This window comes from Euprymna scolopes, chromosome 42, assembly GCF_053919585.1.
Source record: "Euprymna scolopes isolate OS-2025 chromosome 42, ASM5391958v1, whole genome shotgun sequence".
Taxonomy (NCBI): domain Eukaryota; kingdom Metazoa; phylum Mollusca; class Cephalopoda; order Sepiida; family Sepiolidae; genus Euprymna; species Euprymna scolopes.
Window position 1 is genome coordinate 66,702,956 of NC_136523.1, and position 24,082 is coordinate 66,727,037.

At 31.0% G+C, this 24,082-nt stretch overlaps 1 protein-coding gene across 1 annotated transcript in view; it reads right to left on the minus strand.

Annotated features, from left to right (window-relative positions):
• The window catches only part of LOC145267174 (guanosine-3',5'-bis(diphosphate) 3'-pyrophosphohydrolase MESH1-like), a 77,910-nt gene that overhangs the window by 21,835 nt on the left and 31,993 nt on the right, over positions 1–24,082 (minus strand). Inside the window, exon 2 of the mRNA XM_080123231.1 lies at positions 16,613–16,668. Coding sequence (XP_079979357.1) covers positions 16,613–16,668 — 56 coding nt within the window. The remainder of the gene's footprint in view (positions 1–16,612; positions 16,669–24,082) is intronic.

The following is a 24,082-nucleotide window of genomic DNA, read 5'->3' on the forward strand; positions in this document are numbered from 1 at the left end:
GACACATACCTTATATTTTTTTACAAGGGGACACATACCATGTATTTTGTACAATAAGACACATACCTTATATTTTTTTTCCAATGGGACACATACCTTATATTTTTTACAATGGGACACATACCTTATATATTTCAACAACAGGACACATACCTTATAATTTTTACAAGGAAACACACACCTTATATTTTTTTTACGAGACACATACCTTATATTCTTTTACCACAGGACATATGCATTAGATCATTTTACTGTGCAACATACCCTATATTTTTTACAATGGGACACGTACTTTATATTTTTTACAATGGGTAACATACCTTATATTTTTTACAACAGGACACATACCTTATATTTTTACAACGGGACACATACCTTATATTTGTTTACAATGGGACTCATACCTTATATTTTTTTACAATAGGACACATACCTTATATTTTTCACGATGGGACACATACCTTATATCTTTTTACAACGGAACACATTGCTTATATATTTTTACAATGGGGCACATAGCTTATATTTTTTACAACAGGACACATACCTTATATTTTTTATCCCGGGACACATACCATATATATTTTACAACAAAACACATACCTAATATTTTTTTACAATGGGGCCCATACCTTATATTTTTTACAATGGAACACATACCTTATATTTCTTACAACGGGACACGTACCTTATATTTTTTTACAACAGGACATACCTTCTATTTTTTACAACGGGACACATGCCTTATATTTTTTACAACGGGACAATACCTCATATTTTTTACAACAAAACACATACCTTATATTTTTTACAAGGGGACACGTACCATATAATTTTTACAACGAAACACATAACTTATATTTTTTTACAACGAATCACATACCTTATATGTTTTTACAATGGGACACATACATTATATTTTTACACAACGGGACACATACCTTATATTTTTTTAAAACGGTACACATATCTTATATTTTTTACAACGGTACACATGCCTTATATTTTTTACAATGGGACACGTACCTTATATTTTGTTACAATGGGACACATATCTTATATTTTTTTATAAGGGGACAGATACTATATATATTTTTACAACAGGACACATACCTTATATTTTTTACAATGGGAAACATACCTTATATTTCTTACAACGGGACACATACCTTATATTTTTTTACCACAGGACATATGCATTATATTTTTTTACAATGGGACATACAGTATATTTTTTTACAATGGGACACATACCTTATATTTTTTAAAATGGGACACATACCTTATATGTTTTACGACGGGATATACCTTATATTTTTTTTACAATGGAACACATGCCTTATATTTTTTTACAATGGGACATGTACCTTATATTTTTTTAGAATGGGACACATACCTTGTATTTTTTTACAACAGGAAACATACCTGATATTTTTTACAACGGGACACATACCTTATATTTTTGTAGAACAGCATGCAAAGCTGATCTTTTTTACAACAGGGCACATACCTTATATTGTTTTACAATGGGACACATACCTTATATTTTGTTACAATCGGACACATACTTATATTTTTTACAACGCTACACATATATCTTATATTTTTTACAATGGGACACATACATTATATTTTTACAATGGGACAGATACCTTATATTTGTTTACAACGGCACACATACCTTATATTTTTTACAATGGGAAATACCTCATATTTTTTTACAATGGGACACATACCTTACATTTTTTACTATAGAACACATACCTTATATTTTTTACAATGGGACACCTACCTTATATTTTTTTTACTATGGGGCACATACCTTATATTTTTTACAATGTGGCACATTTCTTGATTTTTTTTTACCACAGGACACATAACATATATTTTTTTACAATGGGACACATGCCTGATATTTTTACAACGCAAACCATACCTTATATTTTTTACAACGGGACACATACCTTATCAGTTTTTACAATGGGACACATACCTGTTATTTTTTTAAAACAAGACACGTAACTTGTATCTTTTTGCAACAGGACACATACCTTATATTTTTTTACAACGGGACACATACCTTATATTGTTTTACAATGGGACACATACCTTATAAATTTTTACAACTGAACACATACCTTATATTTTTCTACAACAGGACCATACAATATATTTTTTACAAGGAAACCCATACCTTATATTTTTTTAAAATGGGACACATACCTAATAATTTTTACAACGGGACACATACCCTATATTTTCTACAATGGGAGACATACCTTATATTTTTTACAATAGGACATATACGTTATGTTTTCTTACAATGGGAAATACCCTATATTTCTTTACAATGGCACACATACCTAATTTTTTTTACAATGGAACACATACCTTATATTTTTAACAATGGGCCACATACCTGTATGTTTTTACAACCGAACATACTTTATATTTTTTACAATGGGACACATACCTTATATTTTTTTACAACGGGACACATACCTCATATTTTTTTAGAATGGGAAACATACCTTATATTTTTTTACAACGGGGCACATACCTTATATTCTTTACAACGCGACACATATATCTCATATTTTTTACAATGGGACACATACCATATGTTTTATATAACGAAACACATACCTTATATTTTTTACAATGGGACACATAGCTTATTTTTTTTTCAATGGGACACATATCTTATATTTTGTTACAACGGGACACAAACGTTATATTTTTTATAATTGGCCACATACCTTATATTGTTTTACAACGGGACGCATACCTTTTATTTTTTACAATGAAACACATACCTCATATTTTTTACAGCAGGACACATACTTTATATGTTTTTACAAGGGACACATACCTTATATTATTTATAACGGGACATATACCTTATATTTTTTGCAATGGGCAACATAACTTATATTTGTTTACAATGGGGCCATACCTTATATTTTCTACAATGGGACACATACATTATATTTTTATACAATAGGACATGGTCGTTATATTTTTTTACAATGGGACTTCCCTTATATTTTTTTACAATTGGACACATATTTCATATTTTTTTACAATGGAACACATACCTATATTTTTTGCAATGGGACACATACCTCATATTTTTTTATAATGTTACACATTCCTTAAATTCTTTTTACAACGGAACATACCTTACATTTGTTTACAATTGGGCACATACCTTTTTTTTTTTACAATGTGACACATACCTTAATTTTCTTACAGCAGGACATATTTTTGCAACAGGACACATAACATATATTTTTTTACAATAGCACACATACCTAATATATTTTACAATGGGGCGCATATTTTATATTTTTTTACAACTGGACACATACCTTATATTCTTTTTACAATGGGAAACATATCTTATATTGTTTACAACAGGACACATACATTACATGTTTTACAACGGGACCTTGTATTTTTTTACCACGGGACACATACCTTGTATTTTTTTTACCACGGGACACATACATTGTATTTTTTTACCACGGGACACATACCTTGTATTTTTTTACAACGGGACACATACCTTGTATTTTTTTACAACGGGACACATACCTTGTATTTTTTTACAACGGGACACATACCTTGTATTTTTTTACAACAGGACACATACCTTGTATTTTTTTACAACGGGACACATACCTTGTATTTTTTTACAACGGGACACATACCTTGTATTTTTTTACAACGGGACACATTCCTCATATTTTTTACAACGAAACACATACCTTATATTTTTTACAACGGGACACATGCCCTATATTTTTTACAAGGGGACACATACCTTCTATTTTTTACAACGAAACACATACCTTATATTTTTTTACAACGTGGCACATACCTTATATTTTTTTACAACGGGACACATACCTTATATTTTTTACAACGAAACTCATACCTTATATTTTTACAATGGGACACATACCTGGTATTCTTTACAATGGGACACATGCCTTATGTTTTTTTACAACGAAACACATACCTTTCATTTTTTTATGATAGGACACATATCTTACATTGTTTTTATAACGGGAAACATACCTTATATTTCTTACAATGAAACACACACCTTATATTTTTTTACAACGGGACACATACCTTATATTTTGTACAACAGGACACATACCTCATATATTTTTACAACGGTACACATTCCTTATATTTGTTTATAATGGGACACATACCTTATATTTTTTACAACAGGATGCATACCTTATATTTTTTACAACGGGACACATACCTTATATTTTTTGCAACTGGACACATACCTTAGATTTTTTTACAATGGGACACATACCTTGTATTTTTTTCAATGGGACACATACTTTAAATTTTTTACAACGGACACATATTTTGTAATTTTTTACAACGAGACACATACATGATATTTTTTTACAATTGGAAACATATTTTATATTTTTTACACCAGGACACATACCTTACATTTTATACACTGGGACACATACCTTATATTTTTTACAACAGGAGACATACCTTATAATTTTTACAAGGAAACACACACCTTATATTTTTTTTACGAGACACATACCTTATATTCTTTTACCAGAGGACATATGCGTTAGATCATTTTACTGTGCAACATACCCTATATTTTTTACAATGGGACACATACTTTATATTTTTTACAATGGGAAACATACCTTATATTTTTTACAACCGGACAAATACCTTATATTTTTACAACGGGACACATACCTTATATTTTTCACGATGGGACACATACCTTATATCTTTTTACAACGGAACACATTGCTTATATATTTTTACAATGGGGCACATAGCTTATATTTTTTACAACAGGACACATACCTTATATTTTTTATCCCGGGACACATACCATATATATTTTACAACAAAACACATACCTAATATTTTTTTACAATGGGGCCCATACCTTATATTTTTTACAATGGAACACATACCTTATATTTCTTACAACAGGACACGTACCTTATATTTTTTTACAACAGGACATACCTGATATTTTTTACAACGGGACACATGCCTTATATGTTTTACAACGGGACAATACCTCATATTTTTTACAACAAAACACCTTATGTTTTTACAACGGGACACGTACCATATAATTTTTACAACGAAACACGTAACTTATATTTTTTTACAACGAATCACGTACCTTATATGTTTTTACAATGGGACACATACATTATATTTTTACACAACGGGACACATACCTTCTATTTTTTTAAAATGGTACACATATCTTATATTTTTTACAACGGTACACATGCCTTATATTTTTTACAATGGGACACGTACCTTATATTTTGTTACAATGGGACACATATCTTATATTTTTTTATAAGGGGACAGATACTATATATATTGTTACAACAGGACACATACCTTATATTTTGTACAATGGGAAACATACCTTATATTTCTTACAACAGGACACATACCTTATATTTTTTTACCACAGGTCATATGCATTATATTTTTTTACAATGGGACATACAGTATATTTTTTTACAATGGGACACATACCTTATATTTTTTAAAATGGGATACATACCTTATATGTTTTACGACGGGATATACCTTATATTTTTTTTACAATGGAACACATGCCTTATATTTTTTTACAATGGGACATGTACCTTATATTTTTTTAGAATGGGACACATACCTTGTATTTTTTTACAACAGGAAACATACCTGATATTTTTTACAATGGGACACATACCTTATATTTTTTTAGAACGGCATGCAAAGCTGATCTTTTTTACAACAGGGCACATACCTTATATTGTTTTACAATGGGACACATACCTTATATTTAGTTACAATCGGACACATACTTGTATTTTTTACAACGCTATACATATATCTTATATTTTTTACAATGGGACACATACATTATATTTTTACAATGGGACAGATACCTTGTATTTTTTACAACGGGACACATACCTTATATTTTTTACTATGGTAGACATACCTTATATTTGTTTACAACGGCACACATACCTTATATTTTTTACAATGGGAAATACCTCATATTTTTTTACAATGGGACACATACCTTACATTTTTTACTATAGAACACATACCTTATATTTTTTACAATGGGACACCTACCTTATATTTTATTTACTATGGGGCACATACCTTATATTTTTTACAATGTGGCACATTCCTTGATTTTTTTACCACAGGACACATAACATATATTTTTTTACAATGGGACACATGCCTTATATTTTTACAACGCAAACCATACCTTATATTTTTTACAACGGGACACATACCTTATCAGTTTTTACAATGGGACACATACCTGTTATTTTTTTAAAACAAGACACGTAACTTGTATCTTTTTGCAACAGGACACATACCTTATATTTTTTTACAACGGGACACATACCTTATATTGTTTTACAATGGGACACATACCTTATAAATTTTTACAACTGAACACATACCTTATATTTTTCTACAACAGGACCATACAATATATTTTTTACAAGGAAACCCATACCTTATATTTTTTTAAAATGGGACACATACCTAATATTTTTTACAACGGGACACATACCCTATATTTTCTACAATGGGAGACATACCTTATATTTTTTACAATAGGACATATACGTTATGTTTTCTTACAATGGGAAATACCCTATATTTTTTTACAATGGCACACATACCTAATTTTTTTTACAATGGAACACATACCTTATATTTTTAACAATGGGCCACATACCTATATGTTTTTACAACCGAACATACCTTATATTTTTTTACAACGGGACACATACCTTATATTTTTTTACAACGGGACACATACCTCATATTTTTTTAGAATGGGAAACATACCTTATATTTTTTTACAACGGGGCACATACCTTATATTCTTTACAACGCGACACATATATCTCATATTTTTTACAATGGGACACATACCATATGTTTTATATAATGAAACACATACCTTATATTTTTTACAATGGGACACATAGCTTATATTTTTTTTCAATGAGACACATATCTTATATTTTGTTACAACGGGACACAAACGTTATATTTTTTATAATTGGCCACATACCTTATATTGTTTTACAACGGGACACATACCTTTTATTTTTTACAATGAAACACATACCTCATATTTTTTACAGCAGGACACATACTTTATATGTTTTTACAAGGGACACATACCTTATATTATTTATAACGGGATATATACCTTATATTTTTTGCAATGGGCAACATAACTTATATTTGTTTACAACGGGGCCATACCTTATATTTTCTACAATGGGACACATACATTATATTTTTATACAATAGGACATGGTCGTTATATTTTTTTACAATGGGACTTACCCTATATTTTTTTACAATTGGACACATATTTCATATTTTTTTACAATGGAACACATACCTATATTTTTTGCAATGGGACACATACCTCATATTTTTTTATAATGTTACACATACCTTAAATTTTTTTTACAACGGAACATACCTTACATTTGTTTACAATTGGGCACATTCCTTTTTTTTTACAATGTGACACATACCTTAATTTTCTTACAGCAGGACATATTTTTGCAACAGGACACATAACATATATTTTTTTACAATAGCACACATACCTAATATATTTTACAATGGGGCGCATATTTTATATTTTTTTACAACTGGACACATACCTTATATTCTTTTTACAATGGGAAACATATCTTATATTGTTTACAACAGGACACATACATAATATTTTTACAACGGGACACATACCTTGTATATTTTACCACGGGACACATACCTTGTATTTTTTTACAACGGGACACATCCCTTGTATTTTTTTACAACGGGACACATACCTTGTATTTTTTTACAACGGGACACATACCTTGTATTTTTTTACAACGGGACACATACCTTGTATTTTTTTACAACGGGACACATACCTTGTATTTTTTTACAACGAAACACATACCTTATATTTTTTACAACGGGACACATGCCCTATATTTTTTACAAGGGGACACATACCTTATATTTTTTACAACGAAACACATACCTTATATTTTTTTACAACGTGGCACATACCTTATATTTTTTTACAACAGGACACATACCTTATATTTTTTACAACGAAACTCATACCTTATATTTTTACAATGGGACACATACCTTGTATTCTTTACAATGGGACACATGCCTTATTTTTTTTTACAACGAAACACATACCTTTCATTTTTTTATGACAGGACACATATCTTATATTGTTTTTATAACGGGAAACATACCTTATATTTCTTACAATGAAACACACACCTTATATTTTTTTACAACGGGACACATACCTTATATTTTGTACAACAGGAAACATACCTCATATATTTTTACAACGGTACACATTCCTTATATTTGTTTATAATGGGACACATACCTTATATTTTTTACAACAGGATGCATACCTTATATTTTTTACAACGGGACACATACCTTATATTTTTTGCAATTGGACACATACCTTATATTTTTTTACAATGGGACACATACCTTGTATTTTTTTTCAATGGGACACATACTTTATAATTTTTACAACGGACACATATTTTGTAATTTTTTACAATGAGACACATACATGATATTTTTTTACAATTGGAAACATATTTTATATTTTTTACACCAGGACACATACCTTACATTTTATACACTGGGACACATACCTTATATTTTTTACAATGGGACACATATCTCATATTTTTTACAATGAAACACATACCTTATATATTTTTTTACAATGGGACACATACCTTATATTTTTTTACAACGGGACACATGCCTTATATTTGTTTACAACAGAACCCATACCTTATATTTTTTACAATAGGGTATATACATTATATTTTTTTACAATGGAACATACCTGATATTTTTTACAATGGGACACATACCTTATATTTTTTACAATGGGAAACATAGCCTGTATTTTTTACAGTGGGACACCTACCTTATATTTTTTTACAATGGGACACCTACCTTATATTTTTTTACAATGGGACACATACCTTATATTTTTTTACAATGGGACACATACCTTATATTTTTTTACAATGGGGCACATACCTTATATTTTTGTACAACGGGACATACCTTATATTTTTTACAATCAGACACATACCATTTTTTTTACAGTGGTACACATACCTTGTATTTTTTACAATGGGACATATACCTTTTATTGTTTTACAATGGGACACACCTTATATTTTTTACCACGGGACACAAACCTTATATTTGTTTACAATGGGACACATACCTTATATTTTTTTACAATGGGACACATGCCTTATATTTTTTTACAACGGGACATATGCATTATATTTATTTACAACGTGACGTACCTTAAATTTTTTACAATAGGGCGCATACCTTGTATTGTTTTACAATGGGACACATACCTTGTATTGTTTTACAATGCGACATATACCTTATATTTTTTCAACGGGACATACCTTATATTTTTAACAACAGGGCACATACCTTATATTTTTTACAACGGGACACTGTTACAAGTACAATAACTCTTATCATAGACCCTTTTATGATTACCTCTCTCTTAAGTTGTAATCCCATAATCCCTTTTTTCACTCCCCGCTTCCTCTTCCTGTGTCAAATAAAATATACTTCACTTTATACCCATCACACGTGTTCATGTTCTGTTTCAAATCTTCGTTACAGTTCCTTTTCTCTATTCACTTAAATGCAACTCGCAACAGGTTATGTGCCCAAGAGAGATAATGGAAGCCAATGGGACAGACTTTTATTTGACAGAGATTAAACCAAATAAAAAATTTGGGAGACAAAATTTTTATGTCGTTTACGCACGCTCAGCCAAAAAGACGTCATTTTAGGTATACACCCTAATAGAGATGGAAGTGACACTGAGAGAAATGAAGATGCTTATGCCGAACTTGTACAGTTTTTGAGTTTCAAAAGTTTATCTTTTATAATGAGAGAAGCTACAGATAATGGGAAAAAGCTCTCAAAATATTATGCGAACACTATGCAAGCAAAGGAAAACCAAGGTGAATCTCCTTGTACATCCAACTAATTATCACCATGATATTAAAACGACTACCAAGCTGCTACAACCCTTTTTCGATTTATGTGACACACAGCAACAAAGAAATAACATTCCTGGAATTTAAAACAGAACTCCATGGTTTCGACAAAACCTTGAAACATAAAATCTAGTCGACCAGTGATGAAGTGATGAAATCGACATCGTCTTTTTCAGAGAATATGATGGAGAGCCGTTACCACCATGACAAGCGTGAAATATTGTACTTCACATGCAGCAGAAAAGGATATTTATTGAAAATTGTCCCAACAACAAACACAAACAGCGAAAACAGTGGTGTAGTTACTGTAAAAGTAACACCCATAAAAGGGAGTTCTGCTGTTACAACCGAAAAGATACAATGAAAAAGACAGCTGACACCAAAGAAAACTCCTTCACATTCAAAACAGGGAATACTACTATACCCGGAACTTAATACCGCATACAAACCTACTAGTCGATGCAGGGGCCACTTCACACATTATAACAGACTCAAAGAAATTTAAGAATTTCGACCCAACATTCCGTTCTGAGAACTACTACATGGAGTTGGCAGACAGAACTAAAACCAGTGGCTTAGCCTTAAAAAGAGGAGACGCTGAAGTCTGTCTTTTAGACACTAACGGAAACTCCATTACGACTACCCTAAAAGGGGCACTACTTATAACTTCATATCCACAGGATATATTTTCTGTGAAAACTGCGACCCAAAATGGAGCAACAGTTATTTTCGAAGAAGATGGGAATATACTAAAACATAAAAACGGAACGAAATTCAAAATCAATAGACTATACTACCTAAAAACTATGGAGGAAGGAAATGCAGAAGAGAGTTGTCATCAATGTCATGATATCCACACGTGGCACAAAATACTCGGCCATTGCAATTACAATGACATAACAAAGCTACTCGATGTGATTGAAGGGAGGAAAATAAAAAATAAGAATGCAAACAACAAAAATTGTAGCGTCTGGATCCCTGGAAAATTTCCCCAGAAAAGAAATAAATCTCCCGACAAAGGAGCAACAAATATTCTGCATTTAGTACATTCAGACCTAGGCAGCCCTATAGAACCAGCGAATTTAAACGGGAACAAATAAGCCATCTCCTTCACTGACAACATTTTTGGTGCTGTATTTGTATATTTTATTAAAAACAAAAGTGACGCCACACTTTCCACCGAAAAATTCCTTGCAGATATTTCCCCATACGGCAAAATAAAAATACTGAGGTCGGATAATGGTTCGGAGTTCAAGTCAAATGACTTCGGAAAACTACTCTGCTGTAACAACATAAAATACGAGACCTCAGCGCTATACTCGCCTTATCAAAATTGAGCGGCCAAAAGAAACTGGCAAACTCTATTCAAAATGGCAAGATGCCTTATCATAGAAAGCGGCTTACCAAAAACACTGTGGAGCTATGCAGTTATGATATCGGCACAGATGCTTCAACAACTGTCTAAAACAGACGCCCTACTACAAGATGACTGGGAGAAAACCGGACTTATCAAGGATGCACATTTTCGGTTCGCCTTGCTATGCCTACTCTAACATAAAAAGAAAGCTAGACCCAAGGTGCCAGAGAGGAATCTTCGTCAGATACAATAGAAACAGCTCAGCATATCTTATCTACCACCCAGAAAACGGGAAAGTGTGTAAACACAGACTGGTAAAATTCACCAACAACACCAATGACCAAGACACTCAAACACAAACCCACTCATCAAGTGATGATGACAGAAATTTTCCCCCAAGAAACTTAATAAAAAATTTGAAAATTTGGAAAATCCTGAATGGTCTAATACCGACAAACAAACTGAGTCTACAGTAGAAACTAACTGTATGCAAAGATACCCGATGCGCGAGCACAAAATGTCCAGCTACCTAGAAGACTATGTGATGGAAGCGGCCATGCATTAATCGACACTGACTACTGCTACAAGGCCGCACATGGCATACCCTGCACTTACAAAGAAGCTGTGACTTCCCCAGCGACACACCACTGGATCCAAGCGATGCGGGAAGAAATTGACTCCCTAAAGGAAAACAATATATACCATCTAACACCCTTACCCAAAGGCTGAACAGTAAGCAGTAGATGGGTGTCTAAAATCAAAGAAAACGCCAACAGGTTCCCTAAATACAAGGTCAACTTCATCGCAAAAGGGTACAACTAAACTAAGGGGGTAGACTACATTGAGACTTTTTCTCCGACGGCCGATATCTCATCAATCCGCATGTTAATGCAAATAGCTGTCCAGTACAATCTAATAGTACATCAAATGGACATAAAAACGGTGTATCTCCAATAGACCATGAAATTTACATGGAACAACCGGAAGGATTCGAGATAAAAAGAGAAACAGACGAGAAACTAGTCTGTTTACTGAACAAATCCCTGTATGGCCTAAAACAATCAGGCCAAAACTGAAATCAAACCTTGCACAGCTACTTCACCAGACACGGCTTTACCCAAAATCAGGTGGACCATTGCATCTATATACGACACAACGGCAAAGAAAAAAATTATTGTTTCATGGGTCAATGATTTAATCAACTCACTAAACGACACCAAACAGTCATTAACATTGAAATTTAAAATGAAAGACCTCAGAAAGCTGCACCATTTCCTCAGAATAGACTTCAAGATAACCGAACCCAAAAAAATCCGCAATAAAAATACTGGAAAGGTTTGACATGTCCAAATGCAAACCTAGAATGACCCCATGCGAGCAAAAACTGGATCTAGCTGGCGAAGAGGATAACATGGTTAACCCCAGGAAATACCGCAAGGTCATCGGGAGTCTAATTTACCTGATGCTCTGCACCCAATCAGACCTATGTTACATTGTTGGGAAATTGTCGCAGTATTTGTCCAAGCCACGAGAAAAACATTGGGTGGCAGCTAAACACGTAGTGAGATACGTAAAGGGTATGACGCAACACCAACTGCACTATGCGAAAACAAATCATCCAATCCATCTAATTGCATACAGTGACGCCGATTGGGCATCTGATTGACGAGACAGACGCAGTACATCCGGATATTGCTTTAGCCTAATCCAGGATGGGCCACCTATTTCCTGGAAGTCAAAAAGGCAACCTACAGTTGCTCTATCCACGTGTGAGGTTGAAACGTAGCGCTGGCAAAAACCAAGCAACAGGGGCTACACCTTGTGCAACTATTCAAGGAATAGTCCACACCAAGAACACATCCCCATCAAAATATTCAGAGACAGTCAAAGCGCTATAGCGTTTTCTAAGGACCCTATTCATCGGCAGAGATGTAAACACATCGACATTAAGTACCATTTTATCAGAGAAGCTCTGAATAATAACAAAATACAATTAATTTACTGTCCCACAGCGGACAGTATTGTCGACATCATGACAAAACCTCCAAACTGGACAAAGCTGGACAAGTTTAAAAAGTTTTTATTCGGACCCTAAACTGACACTAATCTGCTCTCACATATCTTTGTTTTTGTAAAGAGAAAAAAAATAAATAAACAATATGCTGAAAGCAAGTGAGGGGTGTTAAAAGTAAGTACGATAACTCTTATCATAGACCCTTTTAATCCCATAATCCCTTTCTTCACTCCTTGCTTCCTCTTCTTGTCTCAAATAAAATATACTACTCTTTATACCCGTCACACACGTGTTCGTGTTCTCTTACAAATCTTCGTTCCAGTTCCTTTTCTCTTTTTACTGAAATGCAACTCGCAGTGGGACACATACCTTATATTTTTTTACAACAGGACCTTATATTTTTTACAATGGGACACATGCCTTATATTTTTTTACAACAGGACACATACCTTATATTTTTTACAATGGGACACATGCCTTATATTTTTGGGTCCTTTGTTTGCCAGCAGTTGTTACTTGCTGGAGCTCTGTAATAAAGATACTTCCATGTGAATCAACACCAAGACAACCACTTATTAACTTTTTATTTCAGCCTTCAAATTCCTGTGTCTCTTGGAGTTGCAATCTCTTTGCTAAATTTTACATTTTGGTTGTAGCATCCTACTAGTTCCCAGGATGTAATATCCCTTGATAACTGGAAACTAAACTCTCTCCAACTTGTTGTTAATCTACATGTCAGAACGTAATTATGTAAGTTTTCATGTCTGCAAAAGATCAACTTATGTTTATTGTCGTAAACTATTTTTGTTATCATAAATTCCCAATTTTCCATTATTTGATTTTATAATTATTTCAATTTATTTTCAATTATTTGATTTTATAATTATTGCAATTTATTTTCGATTATTTGATTTTATAATTATTTCAATTTATTTTCGATTATTTGATTTTATAATTATTTCAATTTAGTTTCGATTATTTGATTTTATAATTATTTCAATTTATTTCCGATTATTTGATTTTATAATTATTTCAATTTAGTTTCGATTATTTTATTTTATAATTATTGCAATTTATTTTCGATTATTTGAGTTTATAATTATTTCAATTTATTTCCGATTATTTGATTTTATAATTATTGCAATTTATTTTTGATAATTTGATTTTATAATTATTTCAATTTATTTTCGATTATTTGATTTTATAATTATTGCAATTTATTTTTGATAATTTGATTTTATAATTATTTCAATTTATTTCCGATTATTTTATCACTTTGGTTTATTGTATTGACTTTTCATATTGATTTTTTTTCTTTTTGGCTAAGCTATGCAAACTGCTAGCTAAACTTCTTTTCCCATTCATAGGGTCCCAATTTGTTTTCTTATTTTCGTGATGAGGTTTTAACTGTTCCATCTAAACGGATGGGAGAGTTTGCCCTTATTTTGCTAACCTTAAAATACGCAGATCAATTTTAGAACATCATAGAGTCACAACAAGAGTGTCTGCAGAACAACGTTTGGGAATATATTTTCTAAAATATAGTTTTACATTAGAAAAAAACATTGAAAAAGCACTTAAATTTGCAATAAAAATTGTTGTAAATATAAATATATTTACAACAACAAAAATTTCATCAGATGAAGTTTGAAAGAATGTTTAAAAAAAAAAAAGCAAAGGTCCAAAGAAAAATAATTTTAAAACGAAAATGTAAAGTTCCTTTGGCTTAAGTTTTTGTATTAGTATATAATTTTTTTTATTAATATTTGTTTGTCTAAAATATTTTGTTATTTTATTATTAATTTTCTAAAAAAAACAAAAACAACCTATGTCTATATTTTTACAGTTTTAATAATTTTTCAGGTGAAGTAGATTTAAACAGACAATAAAAGAAATGAGCTTGTTATGAATCAGCATGTAAATGTGACATATGAACCAATATTTATAAGTTGGCTGTGGTACAATCTATAAGTAAAGCTGGCCTGTAGCCATAAATAAATTGATAGCGTGATAATTATCTGACTTGATTGAAACATCATAACAAAGAGTTTCTTTTTTACTTTATTTAATTATCATTTATTGTTATTGTTATGGAAATTTTGAGTGGCTACTCCTTTTTTGCTTACATGAATGGATGCAAGATAGGTAAATCATCATCATCATTTAAGGTTCATTTCACACATGCTAGCATGTGTTGGATGGTTTGTTTAGAAACTTCCAAACTAACCTATCTATGGCAAAATCTTTATCCCACTTTCTCTCAAATCTATATCATTTCCTCTCATGTTTTCCTTGGCCTTCTATCAACTGATCCTGCAATCTCAACTGCTCTACATCTACTAACTCAAGCACGTTCATCTATTATTTCTATGTGGCCATACAATCAAAGTCTCCTGTTCTGCATATATCTGCCTATACTTTCCGATTTAATCTTCCTCTGAAGTTACCCAATCTAAGCCTGTCTTTTAGACTTGCATTACACACTTATCATATCATTCTTATATCATTTCTCTCCATGCAACACACGTCTTCAACTCTTACTATTTAAGTTTCATTTCTATACATGTCTGAGTGATAGACTCTTCCCTTGTTCAACTAATTACTGATTACTAATGGCAGAATTTCCTGAACTCATACTCGCTGTTGCAGTCAAACTAGCACCTATACCCCAATGGTATCACCAAGGTAACAAAACTTTTGAACAACCTCAATAATCTCACCATCAAAATATATATTTCTTCATTGTCTCTATTGTCTTTACTGTCGTAAACTTTCTGCACACAAACTTATCGTTTCTGAACTTACCAGTATGAAATCGTTTTGCTTGCAAAGATGGAATATCAGTGACTAGAGGGAATTTCAAGGTTTCAGAGAGGAGATTGACACCAGAAATTAACAAACACAAACTGAATCTAGGGCCACAAAAAAACAGAGTACATCACTATCGCTAATAAAGGGTGGGATATCATTCTAATACATGATGAAAGAGTTCATGGATTCAAAACAGCTGAGAACACATTAATATGTAAACGTAAATTACTTGAAAAGTCAAAAATGATGTAACAAACCTACTTGAATAACAACAGGATCTGTTACACCTGCTTCATGAGTCAAGATGTAGCCAACGCCTGGTAGGAAACAAAAAAGAAAGATAAAGATAGTATACCTTTATTTATATAAAGTTATGTGTAGATGCATATATATTTTTGTATAGTATTGAATTCTTAACTAATTAACCCATTATTATGAAGTTTAGAACAAAGCTACTAAAGATAAGAGATGGGTAATATGGGCTATATTTAGTTTTATGCAAAGGCGTAAGATTAGGATGGAAGCCTTTCATGAAAATTCTGATGCATCCAATTTTTCCTAAATTTAAACGGTAGGCATCAATTAATAAATATTCCCCAGATTCCAGTTTTACTTGGAGTACTTTACAAACTTTTAAGGGGTATAATCTGAGTCCAACCTCCCATTAAAAAAATTACCATATTTTGGATTTGTATTACATTTAATCAATATTCCTAATTTCAATTTCTTCTTAAGACCCTTGAAAACCTTAAATTTCTAAAATTTTCTGGAATCAAAATCATGAAATAGATTTTAATTAAAATTGTGATAAGAATTCTAGATATAAAGTATATATTGATTTAATTTCTGTGAGTGAATGTGAAAATGATGCACAATTGTTGTATTTGGAGAATTGATAATAACTATTTTTGGACAGGTATTCTTCTAGTTCAATACAAATAGCCAATTAAAACAATTTAACACTACTATATATATAGTTGCTTAAAAAAAGCAATAAAAAAAAGTGAATTCAAGTGGTGAATCATCGTAGCTTTGTAGGAGAACAAACTGCGGATGCTGGTGTCATGAGTTTGATCCTAACCAATGCTGACGACTGAGAACTAGAAACATGCATGTCCATGGGTATACCTTTTATGTACATAATAATATTTAATAATATATATATACCATTTATGTACATAATAATATTTAATAATATATATATACCTTTTATGTACATAATAATATTTAATAATATATATACCTTTATGCACATAACAATATTTACTAATATATATGTACCTTTTATGCACATAATAATCTCTATATAAATAAAATGAACTCATTTTTTCCCGTCTGATTTTGACGTTAATAGGATTAAAAATCAAGATATTTCATGCAAATATAATATGCACAAACGGCAGAACAATATCTGAGGTGTGTTATAGACTTATTATTTTTCAAATTCCTCGATAATCTTAGATTTCTATACTTTTTCTGCTGAGAAGTCACGGCCAAAATCGGTTAAGATCAATGGAAGTGATAAAATATTTTCTCTCTAATAAATTCCTCCTCCCCCTGCCACCACTTAACACTGTTTGGGGATCGTTCACAAGGAACAGTTGAGAAGAGAATACCGGTATATATATACCTTTTATGTACATAATAATATTGAATATATATATATACCTTTTATGCACATAATAATATTTAATATATATAATATTTAATATATATATATATACCTTTTATGTACATATTAATATTTAATATATATATACCTTTTATGCAAATAATAATATTTAATATATATATACCTTCATGCACAAAATAATATTTAATATATATATATACCTTTTATGCACATAACAATATTTTATAATATATATGTACCTGTTATGTACATAATAATATTTAATATATATATATGTCTTTTATGCACATAATAATATTTATAAATATAAATTTTATGCATATAACATTTAATATATATGTTCCTTTATGCACATAATAATATTTAATAATTTATATGTACCTTTTATGCACCTAATAATATTAAATATATATACCTTTTATGCACCTAATAATATAATATATATATATACTTTTTCTGCACATAATATTTAATATATATATACCTTTTATGCACATAATATTCAATAATATATATGTACCTTTCATGCACATAATATTTTATAATATATATGTGCCTTGTATGCACATAATAATATTCAATATATGTATAGCTTTTATGCACATAATAATATTTAATAATATGTATGTACCTTTTATATACATATTAACATTTAATATATATATACCTTTTATGCATATAAAAATATTTAATATATATATACCTTTTCTGCACGTAATAATATTTAATAATATATATGTACCTTTTATGCACATAATAATATTTAATATATATATACCTTTTATGCACATAATAATATTTAATATATATTTACCTTTTATGTACATAATAATATTTTATATATATATCCTTTTTATGTGCATAATGATATTGAATCTATATATATCTTTTATGTACATAATATTATTTATTATATATATATCTTTAATGCACATAATAATATGCAATATATATATATATATACCTTTTATATACATAATAATATATAATATTTATATACCTTTTATTCACATAATAATATTTAATATATATATACCTTCATGCACATGATAATATTTAATAATATACATGTACCTTTTATATACATAATAATATTTAATATATATGTACCTTTTATGCACATAACATTTAATATAAATATATATACCTTTTATGCACATGATAATATTTTATATATATATATACTTTTTATGTACATAATAATATTGAATCTATATATATATATTTCTTTTATGTACATAATATTATTTATTATATATATATATCTTTAATGCACATAATTATATGAAATATATATATATATATATATATATATATATATATATATATATATATATACCTTTTATGTACATAATAATATATAATATATATATACCTTCATGCACAGAATAATATTTTATGATATATATATATATACCTTTTATGCACATAATATTTAATATATACAGTGATGATCATATTTATTGGTTCGGTAAAATAAAAGTTAAATTTTGTCTAATAAATTCTAAAAAAGGGATTAAATTAAAGAAAATAACAAAGTATATTATGTATTTTTAACTGGCCTTTCCGATGCAGCAATCGGATTTTAGAAAAAAATAAATAACAAAGGAACAACAAACATAATTGCAAAAAACCCTTGTTCAAAATTATTGGCACGGCTTTGTTTTTCTTTTAGTATCAGTATAATATCAATCAATTTCCGGTTTACGTGCTTTCTGAACTTTTTCATAGCCATATTATGCTTGTTTAACGCTAATTCAGTGAATAATTTTTTTCAGATAATTTTTAGATAGCGATTTATTTAAACTATTATAAGTGACTAAATTATAATTTTCAATCGCCATGGTTAAAACTAAGGAACACAGCGAAGACGTCAGGAAGCTTGTTGTAGCATGCCATACCAATGGGGAGGGCTATGATAAGATTTCAAAGAAGCTAAACCTTCCCAAATCCACTGTTAGAGCCATAATAAACAAGTTCAAATCGCAAGGCCACGTTATGAGTTTAGAGGGTAGAGGGAGAAAAAGGATTCTTTCCCCAAGAGATGAACGGAAAATTGTTCGACAAGTAAAACAAAACCCAAGGATCTCTGTTGGGGAGATTGTTGATGAACAGAGCACCTCTGGAGTGAATGTATCTCGACATACAGTTGGTAGAGTTTTGAAGAGAGCTGGTTTAAAAGCATGTCGTCCGAGAAAGACTCCCTTATTGAAGCCTATGCACCTGAAAGCAAGGCTAGCCTTTGCAAAACGTCATATTGATAAAGATGTTGCATTCTGGAAACGTGTTCTATGGACTGACAAAACGAAAATAGAGTTATTTGGCCATAATAAAGTGTCTTATATTTACAGAAAATCTGGCGAAGCTTTCCTGCCTAAGAACACCATACCCACAGTGAAGCACGGTGGAGGCAGTTTGATGTTTTGGGGATCCTTTGCTGCCTCTGGACCAGGGCGACTTGTTAAGGTCACAGGTAGCATAAAAAAGGAAGATTATGTTAAAATATTGGATGAAAACCTGAAAGACTCTGCTAAAGAGCTCTCACTTGGTCGTCGTTGGTGGTTCATGCAAGATAATGAACCAAAGCATTCGGCTAAACTGACTAAGAAATGGCTTGAGGACAATCATATTAATGTTTTGGAGTGGCCATCACAAAGCCCAGACCTTAATCCAATTGAAAATTTATGGAGAACATTAAAATTGAGGGTAATGCAAAGGAAGCCTAAGAATCTTATTCAATTGGAGGATTATTGTCAGGAAGAGTGGGCTAAAATTACTACTGAAGAGTGCAACAACTTGGTTGTAAACTATGAAAAGCGACTGAGGAAGGTAATCAAGGCCAAAGGCTATACAATTGATTATTAAATAAATCGTGCCAATAATTTTGAACAAGGGTTTTTTGCAATTATGTTTGTTGTTCCTTTGTTATTTATTTTTTCTAAAATCCGATTGCTGCATCGGAAAGGCCAGTTAAAAATACATAATATACTTTGTTATTTTCTTTAATTTAATCCCTTTTTTAGAATTTATTAGACAAAATTTAACTTTTATTTTACCGTGCCAATAAATATGATCATCACTGTATATATATATATACGTGTACCTTTTATGCACACAAAAATATTTAATAATGTATATGTATCTTTTATGTACATAATAATATTTGATATATATATACCTTTTATGCACATAATGATATTTAATAATATATATGTTCCTTTTATGCACAGAATATTGAATATATATATATATATATATATATATATATATATATATATACCTTTTATGCACATAATATTATTTTATAATATGTATGAACCTTTTGTGTACATAATAATATTTAATATATATATACATTTGATGCACATAATAATATGTAATATATATACCGTTTATGGACGTAATAATATTTAATAATATATATGTACCTGTTATGTATATAATAATATCTAATATATATACATTTTATGCACATAATCACATTTAATATATATATATATATACCTTTTAGTCGCATAATAATATTTAATAATATATATGTACCTTTTATGCACATAATAATATTTAATAATATATTTATACATTTTACGCACATAATAATATTAATAATATGCACCTTTTATGCACATAATAATATTTAATATATATATATATATACTTTTTATGTACGTAATAATATTTAATATGGATATATACCTTTTAAGCACATAATAACATTTAATATATATATACCTTATAAGCACATAATAATATTTTATATATATATCATTTATGTACATAATAATATTTTATATCTATAAAACTTTTATGCACATAATAATATTTAATATATATATATATATATACCTTTTATGTACCTAATTATATTTAATATATATATACCTTTTATGCACATAATAATATTTAATAATATATATGTGCCTTTTATGTACATAATAATATTTACTATATATATACATTTTATGCACATGATAATAATTAATAATATATATGTATATTTTATGCACATAATAATATTTAATAATATCTATGTACCTTTTATGCACGTAATAATATTTAATATATATATATATACCTTTTATTCACAGAATAATATTTAATATATATATACTTTTTATGCACATAATACAATTTCATAATATATATGTACCTATTAAGCACATAATAATGGTTAATAATATATATGTATCTTTTATGCACATAATAATATTTAATAATATATGTATAGCTTTTATGCATATAGTAATATTTAATATGTATATAACTTTTATGCAGATATTATTAAATATATATATATATCCTTTTTATGCACATAATAATATTAAATAATATATATAAAGGATCCAACACACCCGCTGGAATAAACAAAAACTAAGGAACGAAATCTCCAACACCTTAACATCGTTCCTTGTCAAAGTGACCCAAGAGGAAGACAGGGTGAGAATCCAATCAGATCTGGATAAATCGTACAGACAAGAATATGAGAAGGTCAAAGGACGCCAAATCAAGAAGCTCACAAAGCTCAAAGACCAGAGGAATGTAACATCAAAACACCGCTCACCTGTGAAAGCGGTCATCAACCTCAGCAGCCGCCAACTGAGTCACTCAGAGGAAGCAGTACTAAATAAAGGTCTCAACTTCGCAACAACAACCAAACGCGTTCCATTCTTAGATATCATAACACACATGGAAGATATAGCCTTGAGAATCCCATCAACCCAAGGTGATGAAATAAGATGGAAAGTGAGACAAGTACTCGAGAAAGCCAAGCCTCCTAAATCAAACATCTCTCGGGAAGATAGGCTGGCTATAAGAAACCTACAGGGTGACAGCAGTATAATAATTCTGCCAGCAGACAAAGGCAATGCTACTGTGGTGATGGACATGTCGGAATACTCTGAAAAAATGGCAGGCCTAATCGCAGATGGTAGCTACGGTAAAATAAAGAAGGACCCAACTTTGAAAACCGAAAGAAAGCTGTTACAAATCCTTACGAAAAACAAGGAACACATCGCTCCGATGAGATATAGACAGCTGGTCCAGCATTACAGTAAGCTACCACATATGTACGGTCTCCCCAAGATACACAAAGACGGTATTCCACTCAGACCCATAGTGAGCTGCCGAGGCTCAGCATGCCACCCACTGAGCAAGTACCTTGTTGATATAATAAACCCATTAGCAGGTAAGTCAGCAACACATGTTAAGAATTCTGCCCACTTCACGGAACTGATCAAGGGAGCACCCATCAGTACAAACCAAATGGTAAGCCTAGATGTGGTTAGCCTGTTCACTAAAGTCCCAACTAGTGAGGCACTAGCAGTAATTCAAGACAAACTAGCTGCGGACCTCTCCATAGAAGAGCGCACATGTGTACCATTGCCAAACTTAATGGAAATGCTGACATTCTGCATAGAAACAACCTACTTCAGAATGGGTACTGACCTATATCGACAAGAGGAGGGGCTAGCTATGGGCTCGCCATTATCACCAGTGATGGCGAACATATACATGGAATACTTCGAAGACATTGCCTTAGGTTCAGCTCCCTTAAAGCCCACCATGTGGCTAAGATACGTTGATGACACCTTCATACTCTGGCCCCATCAGGAAGACATCCAGGCTCTCCTAGACCATGTGAACTCAATAAGACCATCGATACAGTTCACAATGGAGAAAGAAAAAGATAACCAACTGGCCTTCCTTGATATACTCATATCACGCACAGAGCATGGGTTTAAGACATCCGTATATCGCAAGCCTACCTTCACCGGACAATACCTAAACTTCAACTCCCATCACCCATACAGTATCAAACATGGAATCGCACGCTGCTTACAACATCGAGCAGAGACAATAAGTAGCGACACCATTACATACCACCAAGAAATGGTCAGGTTGAAGAATACCCTCCGTCGTAACAACTACCCCGATAGCATACTATCCACCAGACGTGTTAATAGTATAAGAGAGGAGAATGAAACCCAAAAACCTCCAACGGTCTGCCTACCATACATACGAGGCATCTCCGAAAAAATTCAGAGAATATGTGCCCCCTACAACATCAGGACGGTATTCAAAAGCGAGTCAACACTCAG